Source organism: Fundulus heteroclitus, chromosome 14 (assembly GCF_011125445.2).
Source record: "Fundulus heteroclitus isolate FHET01 chromosome 14, MU-UCD_Fhet_4.1, whole genome shotgun sequence".
NCBI classification, from domain to species: Eukaryota; Metazoa; Chordata; class Actinopteri; order Cyprinodontiformes; family Fundulidae; genus Fundulus; species Fundulus heteroclitus.
This window is the reverse complement of record NC_046374.1, coordinates 24,499,287-24,520,510: the sequence shown is the minus strand read 5'-3', so window position 1 is coordinate 24,520,510 and position 21,224 is coordinate 24,499,287. Positions and strand designations below refer to the sequence as shown.

The window sequence follows — 21,224 nt, the reverse complement described above, 5'->3', positions numbered from 1 at the left end:
TGCAGCTGTACGTTTTATTCAGTTGGCAGCTTAGCTTTAGTCCAGGTCTTCCTGCATTTCACTCAGATAAATTCAGTTATTGGGTCCCAGACTAATGGGTCTCCTTTCTGGGACCTGAAACTAAATCACCCTTCACTGCTTTGTTTTAACAGTTTTGTAATTCTGCATGAAATGTGACTATTGATAAAAACTAGGGAAGCACATATGAATATCAATACCAACATTACTGCTTTGTCCGATAACCAATATTTATCGATGTGTACATACATTTCTAACATTGTACTGACAAACTATGCAAACAGAATTTTTGAATATGGCTTATAGTCTAGACGAGGAGTCGACCTTTTTGAAACAGATCTACTTTCATTGGTGTCGTACGAAGGGCTACCAGTACTGACCTTTAAACTAGGAGCGTCAAAGATCACCTTCTTCCTTTTTGGTCATTTTCAAATCTGAATAAACAGGAAGCGTAATGGAATAAAAGAAAGTTTTAGATGCAGCTCACTGGCGACTTGTGCTTTTATTTTATTTTTTTAAGAACAGGCTGGTGGGAGCCACATGTGGTCCTCTGGGGCTACTTGTTGGTGACCCCTGGTCTAGACTTGCTCCTTTTTTTAAAATCTCTGCTTCATTTAAAACTCAACAAACCTGGCTCTGATGCATCAGTCATGTGAAAGAGCAACTAGAAGGAAATAAATATCAGCCCAGTTTTACTTAGACTAATAACGATGTTAAATTTTTTTTTTTTTACTAACATTGGCTGATGTTGCTGTCGATATATCGTGCATCTCTAAGAAAAAGATCTAAATCAACTAAAACACTGGCCAAGTGTAGGAAAATAATAGGTTTGATGGGGAAACGTCGTTTAGCTCCATTTGCAAAGCTGAAAATCCAGATGATCGGCTGAAGGTTCGGTTCCCATGAATTTTCCGGTAAAAGGCTTCACCAGAATTGTCCCTTATTTAAAAAAAAAAAAAAAAAAAAAAAGTAAAAAACAAAGCAACTGGACTTGTTTTCTGTAGTTGAAGACGTTTCGCTTCCTCTCCAGGAAGCTTTCTTAATTCAAAAAGTCTGGAGTAATGATGAGTACCAAGCTTTATACTACTGCCCAAACAAGTCCAGTTGCTTTGTTTTTTTACTTTTTTTTGGAATGGCCTGGATGACTGAGAATCTTCACCAGCAAATGTCCTTTAGTTTCATTTTAAAAAAATTATTCAGACTGAACACAAAACCTGTGAAAACCAGTAGCAGGGAGGGAGGAGGAGACGAGCGGCAGAGCAGAGTCAGGCCGTCATTATATCATTGTTTTTATTACTATCATTGTAATTTTTCATTATGTCATCTTTGCACAAAGAAACAAAAACAAATAATACATTTTCTTAAGGAGCTGATCAACCCTCCCCAGTGACCCCCCCCCACGCCAACCCACCCCCCATCCTCCAGAAAGAGAGAAAAAAAAAAAAAAGCCCACCACTACAGTTACACTTTCCTCAAAACACATTTAAAATCAATGTAAATTACAGCAATGTAAAACGGAAATAATGCAAAATAAAATCAACCCTGAAAGAGATAATATAACAGCAACTGGCTGAATAATAATAATAATAATAATAATAATTAGAATCCAATACCCGGCACCTGAATACATTGATCGACACTTTAAAGAAACTCTTTGACGTATTAAAAACTGAAAAGGAAAACGAGAAAAGTGTTGAGTTAGGTTGGACTAACTGACAGCTCCCAGGCTTCCTCTGGGCCGATTCGCGTCTGCTTTTATTTTTATTTCTATTCCTTCAGCTGAAGCTGAAGCGACAAAAGCAAACCAGAGTCAGCTTGGGTGGTTTTTTTTCTTCTTCTTCTGAGCGTGAACAAGAAAAATCTTTGTTCTCCCTCAATCAGCTTCAAGCCATTCTGGACCAACAAAGCCCGTCTTTAATAAAGTAATAAAAAAAAAAAAAAAGAGAATCCTAAACCAGCAGTAGTCATCATCACCACCACCATAATCATTAAATAGATCAATAATCCAGGGAGGGTTGGTGTTAAATCTGAGCTGTTAAAGGTGCAGTACACCTTAAAAAAAAAAGAAAAAAAAAAAAGGCAGCAATGATATGATCCAAATAAACCCCCCCCCCCTCCAAAACATCTGTACAGAGCCCCGATAATTTCAACAACACAAAAATATATTATCAAATCAAAAAAGTAGAGGAAGGAAATTCACCATTCGTCGTCAATTATCGTTTTTTTTTGTGTGTTTTTTCTTCTTTTCTTCCAGTGATCTTGTCTAAACGCTTGTTTATTCCTCCAAAATAAACACGACTTTTCTTCCTGTGAGTTTGCTCTTTGGGACGTGCGACAAGCGGGAGGAAGATGGGGGGGGGAAGGGGGTCGAAGAAGTCGACATTCTGGATATAAACGCATAATGACAACCGAGCGCGGTTGGGTTGGTTGGGGGGGGGGCAACAGTACAAAAATCGTTTGAGCACAACGACAACAAAAAAAGAAACATAACATCCCCCAAATGTATTGTTCTACTAAAGGCAACTTAAAATCCTCCGCTTCATACCCCCCCCCCCATCTTGTTCCAGTGCACAACTCTTTAAAAAGCCACTTAAAGGAAAAAAAAAACAACTTAAAGATGCCGACTGCAGGGCTGCTGACGGCCACATGGAGTCTGGGAAACTAAACGGAAAACGGAGTGAGAAGGCGACAGCCGGGTAAGTTTGTGCTGACGTCGGCAGAAGGCGATGAGGAGCGAAGGCGGGAGGACAGACGCTGAGGTGAGTTCACTGTGGGTGGAGGGAGGCGGGGGGAGGGGGGGGTTGTCCATCACAAGCCGGTCTGTGTGGGTTTGTGGCTCAGCTGGAGTCCGTTCACCTTTCAGGACGAGCGGCGCGAACTAGAACCAAACATCCCGGCGAAATAAGGCTCAATGGATCATTTCTTTCTACCCGGTCAGCGTCCGACCCCCCCCAAACCCCCCAAAACCCCCCCAAACTCAGGAGAACATGGCAGCAGAACCGTGCAGAAACTGAATAAATACAAGGAGGAAAAACTGGAGTGGTCCGAGTGATCAAAGTGCCTCCTAACAGAAAAAAAAACAAACAGATCAGACATGCAGGAGAGTGGAACGTCTTTAGTAGAAGATGACAGAACCCCCCCCCCCCCCCCTTCAGGGGAGGGGGGAGAGAGGACCGCGGTCTGAAAGTACTTCACACCTCAGAGGAGGTCGGCTCTGAGCCTCTCCTTGTGGAGCGAGTCTCCATCAGAAAGGTTTCTAGTCTCAGAACCGGCAGCCCTGCTTCAGACTTTAGTCCGGACAACAATCATGTTTTTAAAGTGATCCCCACCCATTAGCACCCGCCCCCCCCCACCCGCCCCCCCACCGCAGCATCATCTCTCCTCTCCGCTCACAGTTTGAGCTCGTTGGCAATCTTTGAAGCAATGTTCTTGAAGGCGATGGACGTGCCCGAGATCCGCTTGAAGCGCACGCCGTTGAGGGAGAGCCGCGGCAGCTTGCACACCTCCATCTCCCACTGGACGAAGTCGTCGTGCGCCGGGTTGCCCGACATGCACAGCAGCATGTAGCGCTCGCGCAGCTCGTACTCGCAGCTGTTGGAGTCGAGCACCTTGCGGATCTCGCGCATCATCTCCGAGGGCTCCATGGACGAGGTGGTCTTCATGGACCAGGTGAAGCGCAGGGAGCGCGGCTTGGCGGCGTCCTTCTGGCTGGCGTTGGCCGGAGGCGTGCCGGTGCCACCTGGAGGGGGGCGGAGGGAGAACCAGAGACCGGGTTTAGGGCTACGGGATTCCTGCTGGACCTTTACAAACTCAACACCTTTTACTATTTTCTTCCTTTGCAGTTTATGATCGGATGTCTGAACTCACACGGTTGAGTTTCTTCTCCAGAAATCATGAAAAATTTAATTTTTATGCCTGGTTTTTAATCAGCATGAGAGTAAAGGAGCATTCCACGGTTTCTGCTGCCATGTGGACAAACTCGGATCATTTAAAATTGATCATTGTAACAGACTAGATTTTATTATCCTGATTCAGATCCTCTAAGGCAGTGATTCTCAAATGGGGGTACGCGTACCCCTGGGGGTATGTGGAGGTACTGCAAGGGGTACGTGAAGCTTTTCAAAATATATTTTAAAAATCAGTAGGCTCCTCATAATAAGTATTAGGAGAATTTTTTTTTCCGGTTCATAAATCACTGCCTGTTACATACTGTTCAAATCAAATCAAATGTTCAATGCAAAGTGATTAAAGTGCAATCTTCTTTTTTTTTATCCTAAAAGATGTAACCTTTATTTTTTTTTGTAAACTAATCTTTAAGTTAATTTATTTTGTAAACAAAATATAATTTATTTATAATTAAGTTATAGATTTATTTCTGTGAACACATTTTAGTTATTTATGTAAATATTCAATTTTGTACCATTACAGAGACTAATATAAATTAGCAGTGTTAGCAGCATATTTCAGTTTTGACTGGTTTTATGCCTTCCTGGCATAAAGGAAGACCGTCTTCTGTTTTTCTTTTTTTTTTCCAACCATTTACATGCAATGGTTGGAGTATGGATCAGTTGTTTGGCTTTAATAAATAAGACAGTGATTTTACAGCACTGTACCTCTTTTTTCTTCCAAAAATGTTTTGCCTGTGTCAGGGGGTACTTGACTAAAAATATATTTTTAAGGGGGTACATCACTAAAAAAAGTTTGAGAACCACTGCTCTAAGGGACAGTTTGTGATCAGTAAGAAACTCATTTCAATTCATTTAATGCATACATAAAAACGGGAAATTAATACCAAATGGATCTCAGTTCAAGAACCGTGGATCCGCTTCAAAGATTCAACAATCTAGAGGCTAAAAACCAGCAAAATCGTCTCTTTTTGAGTTTTGAATGAGAGCTTGTTTATCCATTAGTAAGTCATGAACCAAACTGCTGGTCAAAACTCAAGCTGTGATGTGCAGAAACAAAAAAAAAAACAATCTTAATTTTATTTCCCATCCTGTCTCCAAACCTAGAAAATGATACTTGACTTTTCAGGACTGTGGGAACCCAGCAGACCGAGCCTCGCTGAGCCATCAAATTTCTGACTAAAGCCTTTTAAGATTCACTGGTTCAACTAAATCTGACCATCATCACGTTATGAATGTAAATAAGACATCATATGCCCATTCCTATTTCTTTTTGTATTCTTTTGATCCATTGTATATATGAAGATTCACTGTATATAACTGAATGCACCTTTCCTACTCTGCACCTTCTTGTATGAGCCGATGTGGCAAGTGAATTTCTCCATTGTGAGATCAATAAAGACTATCTATCTTATCTTATCCTTCCCCCCAATTAATTCAATTCATAAAGTAAAATTTGCATTATTAAACATTAAACATGCAGGACAGTGGGTCCAGAGGGCCAGGATTTAAAACCACTGCACTAGAGAGAAACAACAAGCATTCTTATTACATGAATGCCATGTTGCATATTACTGGAAAGTTGAGTAGAAGAGAAAAAGTTGTATAAAGTGATGCACAAGCAACAGGGATGACCAGTCTGGAGAAGCTTGTACATTTCTGAATTTTGGGTTTTCATAAACATCAGCATTAACTAAAATAAACCTTTTGCTCTGTTTGTCAATCCTCAAAGAGTTGCGGTTATCACTGGTCTTTGAGCACATTTTTTCCTTCCACCTAACTTTCCATCCACATGCCTGGACACAGCTTTCAGCCAGCTGTGTCACATTTCTGTAATAAAAACACTATTCAAATTTCCTCAGAGACACAATTTCAAAACCATCAAAGTTGACCAGGAATAAATGCATGAAAGACACCACGGTCTGCAGTAAATCTTTGCATGAGTTTCATTTTCTGAAACAAAAGAGGGAATAAAACACCACCAAAAAGTTTTATTTCAACTGAGATGCCTCTGTAGAAAAGTGGCGAGGAAAGTGGAACCCACCAGTGTTTCCAGACCCCGGCGAGGAGTTGTTCTCATCGTTGTTGGAGGAGGAGGAGAGGACGCCGCCGGAGGTCTTCTCCGACTTGTCTACAGCACTGCTCAGCACAGATCTGTGTGTGTGGCGATGGGAGGGAAGGACAGGATGGAAACAGGAGGGGGGAAGAAAGAGGGAGAGAAAGTGGGAGGAGGATGGAAATGTAGGGGCACAAAGACAGGAAAGTTTAAGAATTAAGAGTAAAGTTGCAGTAAAAAAGAAAGAAAAAAAAAAGAAGGAGAAAGGAGGAATGTGGATGAGGGATTGAGAGGAGAAGCAAAACCGATGAGGATGTGTGAATGAAGACGAGCTCAACTCTTAAAGCACCTTCGGCGTGTGTTTGTGTGCATCAGGTCGCTGATCCGAATCAGAGGGCTTCTGTTTAGTGTTGTTGTTGCACACAAACCCACACGTCGGTGCCTACATGTGAATTTTCTCCCACTCTCCCACACAATCATGACCATGCAGCTCACCCGCCACACCATCGCTACCATTATCCACCAATGCTGCTAAACGTCCACTACAGCCCTGTCCCCTGATTGGACACACCATAATCACCATCACCAACAATTACAGGTCCTAGCTCAGCTACCCTCTCCCAAGCTCCCCGTCTAGCTAGCAATTAGACCCAGTCTACTGATTGGACCCAGTCTACTGATTGGACCCAGTCTACTGATTGGACCCAGTCTACTGATTGGACCCAGTCTACTGATTGGCAGGCACTTTGCTACAATCTGAGGAGTTTGAAGGATTTTTGTTTTTAGTCTTTTGGGCCGTTCCGTGTCTCACCTGCTGCCCTCATCCCGACCCTCTCCCTCATACGGACTCCTCGGAAAAAATCAACACAAGTTTAGTCTTTCTTGAAACGCTCAGGGAAACATTTACACGGCTCACAGAGATGATGATGATAAAAATAATAATAATAATAATAATAATAATAATAATAATAGAGATAATAATAATAAACAGATCACTCTCCTTCACCATGCCTTCCTGAATACTCCAGTCCAACTAAGTATTTGTTTTAGGTTCACTCATTATGGATTAGGGGGAGAAAATTGGAAATCAGGACTGGGTTGCCATCCACAATGGGGAAAAAGCAACAAAAACCAAAATGTTTTAAATGAGTTCTTTATTTTAATAAATTATGACATGTCACAATTATGACAAATCACAAGATCACATCTTTATATATATATATATATATATATATATATATATACATACACTGCATTGTACTTGGATTTTTTGGGACTATTTTGCACCTTATTGAGTGATGATCGCTTTAAGAGTTAAATGGAGTGAAAAAAATGTGATAAATTAGACATGTTTGCCTTTTTTGAGTGTGCTGAGATGACTTTATATAAAATATTTGCTTAAATGACCCAAAATGACCAGAACTTCCCTGTAAAACAGAAAACACCCTCAACCTCTGAATACGGGGTCTGTCTGTGAGAATACCTTTATTAAATGTACACATGAAAACTAATTTAAGACATGTTATGGACATTCTGGCTGTATTAAAAATGTCAAGGCTCTGAATAGACTGACTTTTTTAGAGACCCGTTAATATAGTTTTGTCACTGTAAAAAATAACGAGTTTCTCAACCAGAACTACGAATAACTTAATGAAAGTGAATTTAATAAAATGGTAGAAGAAATTAATGAGCAAAAAAAACAATTTTAAGATAAAACTAAATGTAATTAAGCCCTATTAATGAATGTATGGACACATTTAGGGCTTTTTAAGGCAAATACATTTTTAAATGTATTATATACTGGATTTAGGACACTGCAAAAAGCCTGAACACATCTATAGTTGTCCTCTAGCGAGACGCCTGTGTGCCTCAAAGCTCCTCATAAAAATGGACGGGCTGCCTAAAGACACGCCTCGCCTGGATCATGTCTGCGTTTGTGACGGCAACAAGTTCCTTTTTTTTTTTACCATTTAAACCCAAAAACGCAACTTTTTTAATGCTCAAATTGTCATTTTTTAAAATAAATAGCCTAATTTGTGCTCAGATTGTTTCTGTAAGTGGAAAAGATGCATTATTCAATGAAGTTTTAGTTTGTGCACAGAAAATAAAGGTAAACAGGAAGAAATTTCCCGAGAACCACAACCACATTTTGATTACTTTTATATATGTGTAGAGACATAATGAGTCTTTTTTGCTGACTGTGATCGTTTATGATTAATTTCTCAACGTGAATTTGTAATTAGCAGCTTGTTCAATTCAATAATAATAATAATAATAATAATAATAATAATAATAATAATAAAAAAAAACAGCCGCTGAAGAAGTGAATCGTGACAAGCTGAAACAAATGTTTGAGTCGGATCATGGAAGGAGTGGTTGGGAAGGAGCAGGACGGCATGGCGAGGGGCGAGTCCGGCATCTGAGGGATGTTAGGAGCATGAAAGAGCCCAGCGCTGTGGTGAACCCGACCTGTGTTAGTAACACACAGCCTGTGGACCTCAGACTATGTAAAGAATTACAACACAAACATCCGCTGTAGAGACAGCAGACGGGACAGAAAACACAAAGAGGTGAAAAGACCAGGACAACAGAAAATCCAAATCCCACAGTTGTTCTCCTAAACAGACTCCTGGTGGTTTAATAAACAGTGAAAACATTGTTTTATGCACTACCAGCAACAATTATTGGGCCTACCTTAAAAGAAACTGTAAAAAGCCTTAAAATAAATTAATTTATTAATTGGATTTATGCAGCAGAAAAAAAACAATTTGTAACAAAACCCGATTTATTTATAACTAGTTCAACCCCCCAACAGGACAGAGCTTCCTGTATTCTCCTATAACACCTTGTAGGGTTGCAGCTTCCCTCATTAACGTTTAATTAGTCCAGACCATCCGGCATCTGGGATCCACTCCTCTCCTGCTTCCCCTTCAGCTCATCTTACCGTTAAAAAAAATAAATAAATAATAAGATTTAGGTTCTGGAGGCTAAAATGACCGTGGCGGCGGATCTGTGATGCCCCAGAGCATCACAGATCCGCCGCCGTGCTTCAACCATCAACCATCCCACCCACCAGATGAGCTTGCTGCTGCCCAGGCGTAGGTGAAATGACACTGAGCTAAAGTTTTGTTGCGTCACCAAATGCAACCTAACGGAGTTACGGACGCCTCGCATTACAAACCATCCTGCCCATCGTGGCCGAACTTACTAATGATCACTAAGAAAAGTTCATAGACACTCAGACGGGCTTAAAGAAGGTATAAATAAATGAAAATATTTAAATCATAATGGGGAATTTAAGGATTTACACACCCACTTGATGTATAAAGTGTATTTATTTTTTTTTACCTTCCTTCAGTGTTACTTTTTGCCACAATAAAAGCAGAATTTATTTTAAGGCCTTCAAACAACATGTATACCAATATATGTGGTCACCACTAAGGTGACTTACTGAACAACATAAAGGTGTAGCAGGTAAAACACAATTTTTATTCCTGGTCCCTAAAAAAAAAATTAAAATAAAAATCACACATTTTATCTTTATGTTTAAACAAACCTAAAACCAGTTTCCCAATTTGATGAAACAGCAACAAAACAAAGGCTTTTATTTGTTTTGTTTTGTAAATACTGAAAGGAAAGTCATGTTAAACATGTAATACAGGCTCTGACCAGCAGGTGGAGCACTGGGCCGCACAAAGCAGCAGCACTGCTCTACCTGCTGGCAGAAACAATGATAAACCTGTTCTCTCCGCATGCTTTCGGCATTTCCAACGAACAGAAACATGTGAAAAAAGGCTGTGTCTGTGTGCGCAGGTGCACATGTTTACACGAGTGATCACAGAGAAATAATAATAAAAAAAGGAAAATAAAATAAAAGGAAAGGTGTTTTCCAGCCACAGTTGCTCAAAGCCATCCAGGTCTGTTGCTGCTGCTGCTGTTGTTGTTAGAGAGCCGATGCCAGAGAACAGAGAGATGAATGTAAAGGGGGGGGGGGACTCTTCCTACCTCTCCTCCTGCCCATAGCTACAACCAAAACAAGCTAGTGACGACGTCTGAACTGATTGAGGAAGAGAGACGAGATGGGTGATGGTTCGAAGGAGTTAGCTTGGATTAAAGGAATGCTGGTTATAGGATGGGAGAAAGGCTGCACTGCTGACTATCATACAGTGCTGGAGTAACCATTGGCTCCCCTATACACATTGGGTTGGGCTTTCCTTCCCACAGATAATCAAACAAATACTATCAGACAAAAAAACCCTGAGAAAATACCAAATAAATTGCAATTAAGGGGTTTAATTAGGGGGCAAATGTATCCTAAAAACCCTTTTTCCAATAACTCCTGCAAAATTAATGACTCCTAACCTGCATATCTGGTTTTTAACGTCACTGTTGAGGCTTTTCAGCCCACTCTGCTTTGCAGAATTCGTTTAATTCAGCCATATTGGAGAGTTTTTGAGCAAATACGACCGGCTTAAAGCGCCTTCGTTAGATTTACGTCCAGGTTTTGCTGGTGAAGATTCTCAGTCATCCAGGTCATGGTCAATCCAAAAAAAAAAGTAAAAAAAACAAAGCAACTGGACTTGTTTTCCATAGTAGAAGACGTTTCGTTTCCTCTCCAGGAAGCTTTCTCAATTCAAAAAGTCTGGAGTAATGTGGAGCACCAAGCTTTATACTACTGCCTAACAAAAGCCTTGTAATGGCTTAGATAACATGCAAATTCAACAGAAACAGGTCCACCCCTTAGTAATGGGCGGTCGTTAAAGACATTAAGCCAGCAGATTGAACCGAAACTGGTCCACTCCTCTGTAACGAGGAGTCGTTAGGGTTGTTATTGGCTTTGCTTACAGGAACAATGTTTTGATCATATGAGGGTGAGAGTTAAGGTGATGATTGGCTGGAATTAATCCTATAGCTGTGTTGTAAGTTTTTGGGAGTTGGAATCTAAGGCCTCCTCCTCTGTTTTAAGGTTGGTCTTTCTCTCTTAACATAGATGGCTTCCTTCACACCCCTTTCAAACCATCTGTCTTCTTTGTTCAAAATGTAAACATTTTGGTCCTCAAGAGTGTCCTTTGTCCTTAAGGTGTAGGTGGACAAAGGACACTCTTTTGAGGACCAAAATGTTCACATGTTGGACAAAGAAGACCCTTTTTTTAATATGTCTATAGATCGATATTTATCGTTATTGAATTATCGTCCAGCCCTACTGAAAACCATAATTTCCAGATAATCTTCAGACGCTGCTCTCAGTTCTTAAACTCTCTGCTCAAACTTAACATCTTGGATTTGCTTTCCTTTCCTTTGTGTTGATAGTTGTTGTTTTTTTTATTTACTTTTAATGGTTCGGTAAAAAACAAAAAAACAAAAACAAAAAAACACTTTCTTTACTACTTATCCCAGTTTTTCCTTTAACGTTTTCCAGAGAAAGTTTGTTAATGTCTAGGAATGTGCGGGTTTGGACCAGAATCTGGGACTTTGCAGAAGAGCTCACTCATTCCAGCCAGATGGATGAAATGGTGGGGGGGCGAGGATGAGGATGAGGAGGAAGAGAGGGTGAGTGTTACACTGCACGATGGTGGAGAGAGGAGTGCTGTGAGTGACAGGGATGTTAGTAGGAAAAATCAAATCAAATTTGGCCAAAACACTCAAAATCATGGGGGGGGGGAAAAGGGGCCAAACCACAGATAAAATAGGAAGGCAACAAAAGGAAGATCCAAACAAAAAAGCTGCACGAAAACACCAAATAAAAGGGAAGTGTATATATATATATATATGTGTAATATATATAGAGAGGAAAAAATACGTGTAAAAAAAAAAAAAAAAAATATCAAGGGGTTATGTTTAACGTCAAGTTTGTTGCCTACCTTCTCGGAAACCTTAACGAGAGATTTCTACAAAAAACAAAAGAGGGATAAAGAAAGAAAGAGAAAAAAAATTGGATGTATAAAAACGCACTTATTTATAACTTTACTGTGAAAAGAAAGTGTCCTCAAGGTTAAAAATAAATAAAAACAAAAAAACAAACAGAACATCAGCATTTCAGCACAGAGCGTTTCCACATGGGCATTAAAAAAAAAAAAAAAAAGGTTATCCCTGTGGGGACATTCAAGGAGGATCTCTCATCTGCTATGCTTTAACAACAACAACAACCTGAAGAGGCGCTCCTCTACACACACACACACACACACACACACACACACACACACACACACACACACACACACACACACACACACACACATCCTGGTTACTCCTGAAAACAAGTTTTAGTGAGGCAAGCAGGCTAACCGTGCAGCAAAGCCGCTAAAACAGACACAGACACGGTTAAAGCAGCGACTGGAGGCACGGCACGCCGCCTCCCTAACGCACCGCCGGGCGTGTGTGTGTGTGTGTGTGAGCATGTGTGTGTCAAGGTGTCCCCACCGGCGGTATTTATAGCTGTGGGAAAAACGATATCTCCGGTGTAACCATGGCTACTCTGAGTGGGAGGCCCGGAGAGCGGCTGTAGCGCCGTCTCCTCCTGGCAGACGCGGGTTTGTTTCCACGGACGAAACGCAGACCCGACCTTCAGAAACGCAACGATGACCCGTCAGAGCTAAGACTGTCATATTAGCACAGATTTTAACAAAGGTTCCCACATTTCTACTCCCTGTTCAGGATGAGCAGAATATAGTAAAAGCAGCAACACGATGCCGCCTGTGTTTACCAGCTGAAGCCGTCGCCTCGTCACGCTTCAGCAGCCAGAAATGTGCATTTAATGCGCCAAGAAACTGATTAGGGTCAGATTATTATTATTAATACCACTAATAATTATGTTAGAGTAGAGTTTATGTAAAACTATTTTCATCTCATGCAATTCTTCATTTATAATAATTTATAATAATGTCAATGTAACAGTAATTCTTATAACCACCAATGGTAGTAAACTACAATTTAAATGTCTGTATAAATGTCATCCTATTTATCTCAATCACTGTAATATTGTTATTTTAATTTATAATAATTTTGTTTTTAATAATCTGCATCATCATTATAATCTAAAATATTACCAAATATTGTTACTATATTACAATTATATGAAATAGCATAATAGTCATCTTGTTATTAAATAACTCAGTATATTATATTTTTTGTTGCTATTATAATCAACTAATTAGAAATACATAATCTTATTTTTAATCTTCTATGTCTATACATTAATACATTAATTTTTGTTATAGAGTTATCTATTATTCATTCTATTGATTGTCATTTCTTATAATATTTGTAGTATATCAGTTTGGATGTAGCCACATCATTTTCCTCAAATTAACTTTCTTATGATCGTTGAAAGCAGTGTTATTTTAGTTTATATGATCATTTATCAATTTTATTGATTACTCACGTTTACAGTTTTATTTTATAAACTATAATTATTATTAATTATCACGTTTATTGTTCAGAAAAGGGACTTTTAAATGGAATCAAATAACATATTACTACTACCGAATAAATCTTGTAAACAGTGTTGTCTAAACTTAATATGTCACAACTCAGTTTTGTTTTTTTAAATATAAGCTCCTGTAATATTGTCTATATTAGAAGTTGGTACCCAGCATGCAGCTCTTTGAACGCGCGCTCACATCGCCTGACCGTTCACTCTCTCCTTTAACAATTAAACAGCTAAAATCTGCCTTTTATGCACGCAGAGTTTTAATAAATAAAACGTTCCTGGATCAAAGAATAAACCGGTTCAGGCTTCGCATCAAACTCAGGCTGCAACGAAAAAAAAAAAAAAACCCTCTGCGACTGCATTTAAAAAACGAAAAACGGCCAAGAAGTTGGACCAAAACCAAAATTACCGCCTAGTCAGAGGAGCTGGGAGCAAAATTACAGAGCAGACGCGGCTGCTGCCTCCCGCTCTCCTTTTTCACCTCTGCAGAGTTAAAGATCGGCCTCTCTCTCTCTCTCTCTCTCTCTCTCTCTCTCCCTCTCTCTCTCTCTCTCTCTGGGGACGGCGGCGCAGACAGGACTGTAATTCTAGCAGGAAACAAGCTCGTTAAATATCATGACTGCTCAGATAACTGCTCCGCCTTTCTCGAGCTCTACGCCTCCGTCTTCTACTCAACATCCTCTTTTCTCCTTCCTGTTTTCCTTCCTTCCTTCCTTCCTTCCTTCCTTCCTTCCTTCCTTCCTTCCTCTGAAGCTGCAAACGGAGACGAACCTTTTTACCTCGGACATCTTTCCTGCAGCGTTTTTTTTTTTACGCTCTTTTTCCCCTCCCTTCCCCCGCTACTCACTTGCGTACAAACTTGGACGTGAACTTGCTGAAGAGCCCCGTGGCCCCGTGCGTCCTCCGGGCCTGGCTGTTGCCGTGCGACAGGGACGGGGAGGCGGGCCCGCCGGGGTAGGCGGAGCCCTGCTGGTCGCGGGCGCCCCGCTGCTGGCCGGCGTGGAAGGTGCTGCGGATGACGCCGCCCCTGGGGAAGTTGGTCCGGTCCGACACGGTCGCGCTGCTGATGTTGTGGGCGGACGGGGAGGCACCGGGCGCCCGCTGCGGCGCAGCGCTGTGGAGGAGGCCGGGAGGAGGGAGAACACAGACAGGGGAGACGTGAAAGGTGAAAAACGATGGCGTGGAAGTTTAGATGAAAAAACATTTAAAATCATTTTGCTTTGGTTTTAATTAAAATCAGCATCTGTTGAACAGCTGCAGAACCTGATGGGGTCAGGTCAGCGACACAGACCCTCATATCGTAACTGAGCTGAAGCGTTGCACTCGCATGTTTCAGTGAGGCAGAAACCAAACATTATTATTATTATTATTATAATTATTAAATATTTTATTGTCTGCACTGCTCTCAGCAACATCACCCAGCAGCCTCTGCTGTCGCAGCTCGCCTCAAACCAAGGTTCCCCGCCGGAGTTAGCTTCTACTAAACTCAAAGCTCAACACAGAACGAGCAGATCCTGTAATTTAATCGCTTGAAATGTTTGACTAATGAAAAAAACAAAACTGATCGACACACAAGAAGAGGAGATGCACGGTATCTTGTAAAAGTATTCAACCCCCTTGGCTTTTCACCTATTTTCTTACAAGCCAACCTGTAATTTAAATGTTTTTTTTTTTTTTAGTGGTGGATCTAAACAAAATATTCTAAAAGTATCCACACCCCTTTGCTATGAAGCTCCTAAAAAAGTCCCATAATTAGATTTCACTAAGTGGGACATGACCTGTCAGTATAAACACCCAGAGGTTGCAGGAGGCGTCACGCCATGAAGACCAAGGAGCTCTCCTAACAAGTCAAGGACGAAGTTGTAGAGAAGTACAAGTCAGGGTGGGGTTAGAGAGAAATATCCAAATCTTTGATGTTTCCCCGGAGCGCCATCAGATCCATCACCTTCACATAGAAATAACCCGTAGGCTCCACAGAGCTGGACTTCATGAAAGAGTCAGAAAAAGAAAGAAGGCATGTCTTAAGGTTGCCAAAAGGCACGTGGGTGAACCCCAACATGCATGGAGGAATGAGCTCTGGCCAGATGGGACTAAAATGCAGCTTTTCAGCCTTGAAGGAAAACTGGAGGTAACCCCAAGAACACCGTCCTCACAGTGAAACATGGTGGTGGCAGCAGGGACTGGGGAACTGGACTGAATAGGAGATAAATGGTGATAAACACAGGAACACTGACCCAAACCCATCAGTCTGCCTGTAATCTGAGACACGAAGGTTCAACTTCCAGCAGGACAAGGACCCAAAGCAAAAGAAGCATTTAAGTTAGTCGAAACGGCCTAGTCAAAGGCCGGACCTCAACCCAATTGAGAACCTGTGGTTAGAGTTGAAGATCGAGCTGATGGAGACTGATCCAGAGAGACAGTGGCTCTATAGTGCTAACCTCATAGGGGGTGAACAGTTACGCACGCTAGTTTTCTGTTTGTTGGTTGCTTCATAAAATATATATGAAAAAAGGACTTCCTATGTTCTGTAAAGGAAATGCTGCAAAACCAGTCAATCCATTTTTAATTGCAGGCTGTGAGGCAACAACACATGAAAAACAGCCAGGGGGTGAATACTTTTGCAGGCTACTGTGGGCTGGATGAGGCAGATTAGTGTTGGTTTGCATGAAAATGACCAGGATGGACTACCTGCACCACGAGAAAGCGTCTTCTGCTGCCAGCTGAAGAAGAAGTAGGGCTAGAGATGTTAGCTCAGCGTACGCCGCATCGTCTCTAATTTGGCCACAAGTGCAGGTTCTCTTTGCATTTAGCATCAAGCTAACCCTCAGGTCATCCCCTCTCTCTCAGACAGCACAGGTGCATCAGTGAAAACACCGGTGAGAACGTGTCAGCTAACGTAATTCAACCGTCACACACAAGTGTGAACAGTTTCTGCAACATCCCGAGTTACGACACGCTGCGATCGGCCGTCTTGTCTCAATAACGGATACATTTTAGAAAGCTGCTTCTGTTTCAGGCTTCCTAGATGGAGCCACGTTGTGATGAAGCTGTTGTCACAATTACCTGAAATTACCGGCTTTGTCTTATGCATTGAAATTATCCCAACATGCTGCAATCTCCAGTTATTTTCCTCAATAATGGATAAAATTGAAGCTTCTTAAACTGCTGCTGTTAACTCCTCTTTGCATAGAAAGTACTCCTGGCTCAAAGCGTCTGCATCGAGGGTCGTGTGTTTCCTGGACTGTAGAGCCAATCGTCCTTCTGATAGAAAATAGTTCAGTGTTTCGAGCCTTTAGCTCTAGAAGTGTCGCTGCTAATAACGTCTGTACTCTTATTTTTAACAGAAAGCGCTCCTGGCCTTGTGTTTCGTTTGTGTTTATCCTTCCCACTGTCGCTGCATGCTTGCTTATGGTTCATTGTCTGCGAAGTGAAACATCCGATGCTGTCCGCTGGGCCTTCTTGGGTACCTTTACATAATAAACTCGATTTGACATAACTGTATTTTAATTTATATTCAATCAGATGCATGTTATCAAATACAAATATACTGGAACTAACCGCATTTATTGGATTTTGTACTAATGCAAAGTGTTAAGATGAAACTTTTTTTAAATTGGTGTGTAAAGTGAACTCCTTGTTAGAGGAGGGTAACTTTCTGACTTTAAAAGATCTACAATTATTTCATGCATCTTGTATTTTTGCGTTCCCGCCTCGTTTTAACCCGATTTTAAAAACTCTCCGTTTCCAGTATCGTCAGACGCAGAAACCCCAACGCAGGGATTCGAGACGCATCTCAAAGAAACCCTAAGTTTTAGATCAACAATTTTGAGGAAGAGGAAAACGCGCAGCTCTAAAAAAAAAAAAAAAAAAGCAGCCACCAGCTGCCTCGCTCGCTGCAGGTGCAAAATATAACACAAAAGGAGGAGGCGTCCTGTGAGGGGTACATCCTGTGCATTTGGAGTCCTTTTTTTTTTCTTCTTCTTCCACACAGAATATTTTAATTTTGGACACCAGGAATAAACAAAACTAGTGATATACTGATGAGGCAACGCTAGGCCTGCTCAACCTGGGGAAATCTACACGGTTCTCCTCTATGAGGGCTTAGAATAAACCTGCACTTGGACAAGACAACAGATATAGACTAAACTACCTTTAAAAAAAATAAATAAAAAAGGTAAATAATTGTTTTTGTAGCAGCAAACACTAATGTCAGACCAGGTTATTTCTAATAGAATGACGTTTGTGGATGGCTTGATACACAGTTAAGGAAGGGACGGAGTTGGGGGGGCACAGATTACGCTCTGACTAAAGGAGTCTAACCAGGAGTCGGGTTTACAGTCCAGGTGTTTGAGTGGTACCTGCTCTCCGGCGTTCCCAGCCAGGTTCTGAATAGCCTGAGCTCGGCGCTGAACGGCGCATGCAACAGAACGACACTTGAATATGGAGCAGACAAAAACCACAGACAGCCAGAGGCCCACTTTGACTTCAAGCTCTGCAGGAGATCTACGTCTGACATTTGTCGACGGCGTTTTGTTCCCAAACGACATTAAAGAAGCCCTGAGAGAGACGGGCGGGACAGCGTGGAGGCAAGCAGGACGCAGAAAGCCCGCGTGTCGAGGGTTCTGGTGCTTCACACAGGTGAAAACAGGGTTTATCTGGTACACTTCATGGAAAATACAACAACTTTCAATCAAATTTAGGAGACAAACCCTTTTTTTTGGAGCATAGAACATTTCCTTCCTTGTCAATATTTTACAAAAATCTAAATAAGGACAATTATAAACAATATTTTGCATTTAGAAAAATATTACTTTTATAGGAATCGCTAAAAAAAGAGATCTATATTTACAGATAAATGTATATAAAACCCAATTTAGGAGACACACTTTTTTTTGGAGCATAGAACATTTCCTTCCTTGTCAATATTTTACAAAAACCTAAATAAGGACAATTATAACAATATTTTGCATTTAGAAAAATATAACTTTTATAGGAATCGCTAAAAAAAAAAGATCTATATTTACAGATAAATGTATATAAAACCCCTATGATTAAGCTCTAAAGACGCGTAAAACTTTTATTGTATTCTCTCCTAAAAGGCGACATTTTGTTTTCAATTACATAAAACACACAAAAATAAACCAGAATTGTCATATTTTAAAGCTTTCACTTCTCCTATAATAACCTAATCTTACCAAAAGTCACTATAAAAACTTTGTGTGTATAGCCAGGAGAAAATTTCAGCCCCTGTCCTGTAATTTTAATCACAATTTTTCACGTTACAGACACAAACTTCAAGCCTTAATGTATTTTATTGGAGTTTTATGTGACAGACCAACACCCACAAGTCTGGCACAACTGTGAAATTTAGGGGAATATGATGGTTTTTACTGAAATCTTTTTGAATATAATCTGAAAAGTGTGATGCTCATTTTGTATTCAATCCTAAAAATGAAATCCTGTGCAACCATTTTTCCCTCAGGAGTCTCTTAATAAAAAGCGTCCATTTACATTCAATATAAATAAAACGATTCTGTGAAAGCGACCAGCATCATGTAGGGATAAAGTTATAGAGACGCTTGAAGCAGAGCGAGATTATAAATTCTCCCAGCTTCAGACGTCCCTCCCGTCACCACAGTGGGACACGGACAATCCTGGAGGAAAATCTGCAGCTAAGGACTTGAGAAAGGCTGTGGTAACGTTAATGACGCCAAACATAGCGCCAGAGCTAAAGCGCTTTAGCATTTTAACGTGTTAGAACTGCCCAATCAAAGTCAAGACTCAAATAAGAATCATTAACGAGGTTTGAAAACTGGTCTTGAAAGATGCTCTCCATCTAATCTGTCTGACAGACATTTTACGATGAAGTATTGGCTAAAATGTTCCCTGGATGCACTGCAAAAAGGGAACTAAAAGTAAGTAAAACTTTCTTGAAATTAGTGTATTTTTTCTTGATTTGAGGAGCTAAATAAGATTATTTGCCAATGAAATGAGTATTTTTACCCCTAAAATAAGATAATTAGACATCCTGCACTTAAAATAAGATGGAGATGAAGTGTTCTTATTTTAAATGCAAAAATCTTATTCCATTGGCAAATAGTCTATTTACCTGCTTTAATCAAGGAAAAATTCACTGATTTCAAGAAAATTTCACTTACTTTTAGTTCCCTTTTTGCAGTGTGAGCACAAAGCTCACACCACACTTTTCAGCTTTTTATTTATAAAACAAACAGAAAAACTGTCAAAAACTGTGCATAGTCTCCCTAAAACCTCACATTTATGCACCGCTTTGGGTTGGTCCAGTGAAAACACATCACCAGGCATAGATGTGAAGCTAAAGCTCAGAATAAAGACGACATCTTCCCTAAAAACCAACCCTTAAACGTGTCGGGAAAACCTCTTTTTATTTGTTCCCAAAGACAAATTTCCTGTTGGAGGCAGAGAAAAAGCCTCGGGTTGATCTCCGCTGAGTGACTGCTCAGTTACGGTCTGACGGGTAGAAAGTGTGATTCCACAGTGCCTGTGTGGCTGCAGACAGTCGTGTGAACGTTTTCCACGCTGACACACGTTTTCTCAGCTCCACTGTGGGGATCCTGCCTGTTGCCAGGGAACCGGCGAGGCTGAGACGGCCGGTTTTAGAAAAACGTTGTGACTGTGGAGATGTCGTAATGCCAAACAAATGCAAGCCGGCAGCTTACATCTTTTGCATTTAGAAAAGTATAACTTTTATAGGAATCGCTAAAAAAAGATCTATATTTACAGATAAATGTATATAAAACCCCTATGATTAAGCTCTAAAGACGCGTAAAACTTGCGTTGTATTCTCTCCTAAAAAGGCAACATTTTTTTGTTTTCAATTACATAAAAAAAAACACAAAAATAAACCAGAATCGTCATATTTTAAAGCTCTCACTTCTCCTGTAATAACCTAACCTTACCAAAAGTCAATATGAAAACTTTACCTAAAATTTACATCTTAAGGTAAATGTGAACCCTGAAGGGAGCCGAGACGACGCTTTTACATGCAACCCTGAATGAAAAGAGGCCGAAATCATGACAGACGTGTGAAGTTTGCAGAGAAAAAACAAAAAAAACAGAACGACTGAATGTGTGAAGATGCAAAAGCAAGTAAAAGCAACCCTGTGGGGAGGAAGATGCACCGCTTTGATTGATACAAACCCCCCAATATTTACTGAATAAATAAAGTAAACGGATTAATAAGTGGTGCAGAAATCAATGTTCTCAGAGGCGACGTCCCACTTCCGTCTCTTCTCTTGGTTCGCTCCGGCGGGGGGGGGAAGCGGCCTGAGCTAAAAGGTGTGCGGCGGGTTTGTGTTTGTTTGTTTGTGTGTCTGAGATGCAGAGACTGAGACTTGCCTGGGCCGTGGTGCGTGCAGGTCAGTGGGGCATGGATGATTGGAGGAAGACAGGGACTTTTGGTGGCGGGGACGCGAGGAGGAGGAGGAGGAGGAGAGGACGGCAGCAGCTGAGGCAGTGGAGGCTCGGGAGCCCGGAGTGTTTAGGCTGGCATGGGAAGGGGGGGGAGGGAGGGAGAGAGGAAGAGGAGGAGGAGGAGGAACACCCCGCCCAGCGAGACACATCCCAACACACACACATCATGGGGGCATTCGCATCGCCACACGCACAGGCGGGCGGGGTTTGTGTGAGGGTGGGTGGGGAGGTGAGGTGGAGCATGGTTAGAGGCAGCATTTATTAAAAAAAATAAAATAAAAATAAACTAAAACAAAACAAAAGAAACCCCAAAGTCAGAGGAAGGTGAGGTGAAGGAGAGACGGAGCAGAGAAAGCAGGAAGTG

General features: G+C 41.0%; 1 protein-coding gene across 9 annotated transcripts in view; it reads right to left on the bottom strand.

The window, feature by feature from the left end:
* Nucleotides 1–1,841: 1,841 nt before the first annotated feature.
* mark2b (MAP/microtubule affinity-regulating kinase 2b) overlaps nucleotides 1,842–21,224 on the bottom strand; it is an 80,638-nt gene continuing 61,255 nt past the window's right edge. For 3 of the 9 annotated variants that reach the window (XM_012862556.3, XM_012862564.3, XM_012862613.3), the window contains exons 16-21: nucleotides 20,786–20,932; nucleotides 14,256–14,522; nucleotides 11,841–11,867; nucleotides 6,791–6,829; nucleotides 5,968–6,077; nucleotides 1,842–3,757 (exon numbers count right to left, since the gene is read on the bottom strand). In XM_012862556.3, the coding sequence (XP_012718010.2) occupies nucleotides 3,408–3,757; nucleotides 5,968–6,077; nucleotides 6,791–6,829; nucleotides 11,841–11,867; nucleotides 14,256–14,522; nucleotides 20,786–20,932 (940 nt within the window). In that variant the 3' untranslated portion in view covers nucleotides 1,842–3,407. The remainder of the gene's footprint in view (nucleotides 3,758–5,967; nucleotides 6,078–6,790; nucleotides 6,830–11,840; nucleotides 11,868–14,255; nucleotides 14,523–20,785; nucleotides 20,933–21,224) is intronic. The other 6 variants (XM_012862569.3, XM_012862595.3, XM_012862577.3 and 3 more) reach the window with 6 other exon arrangements.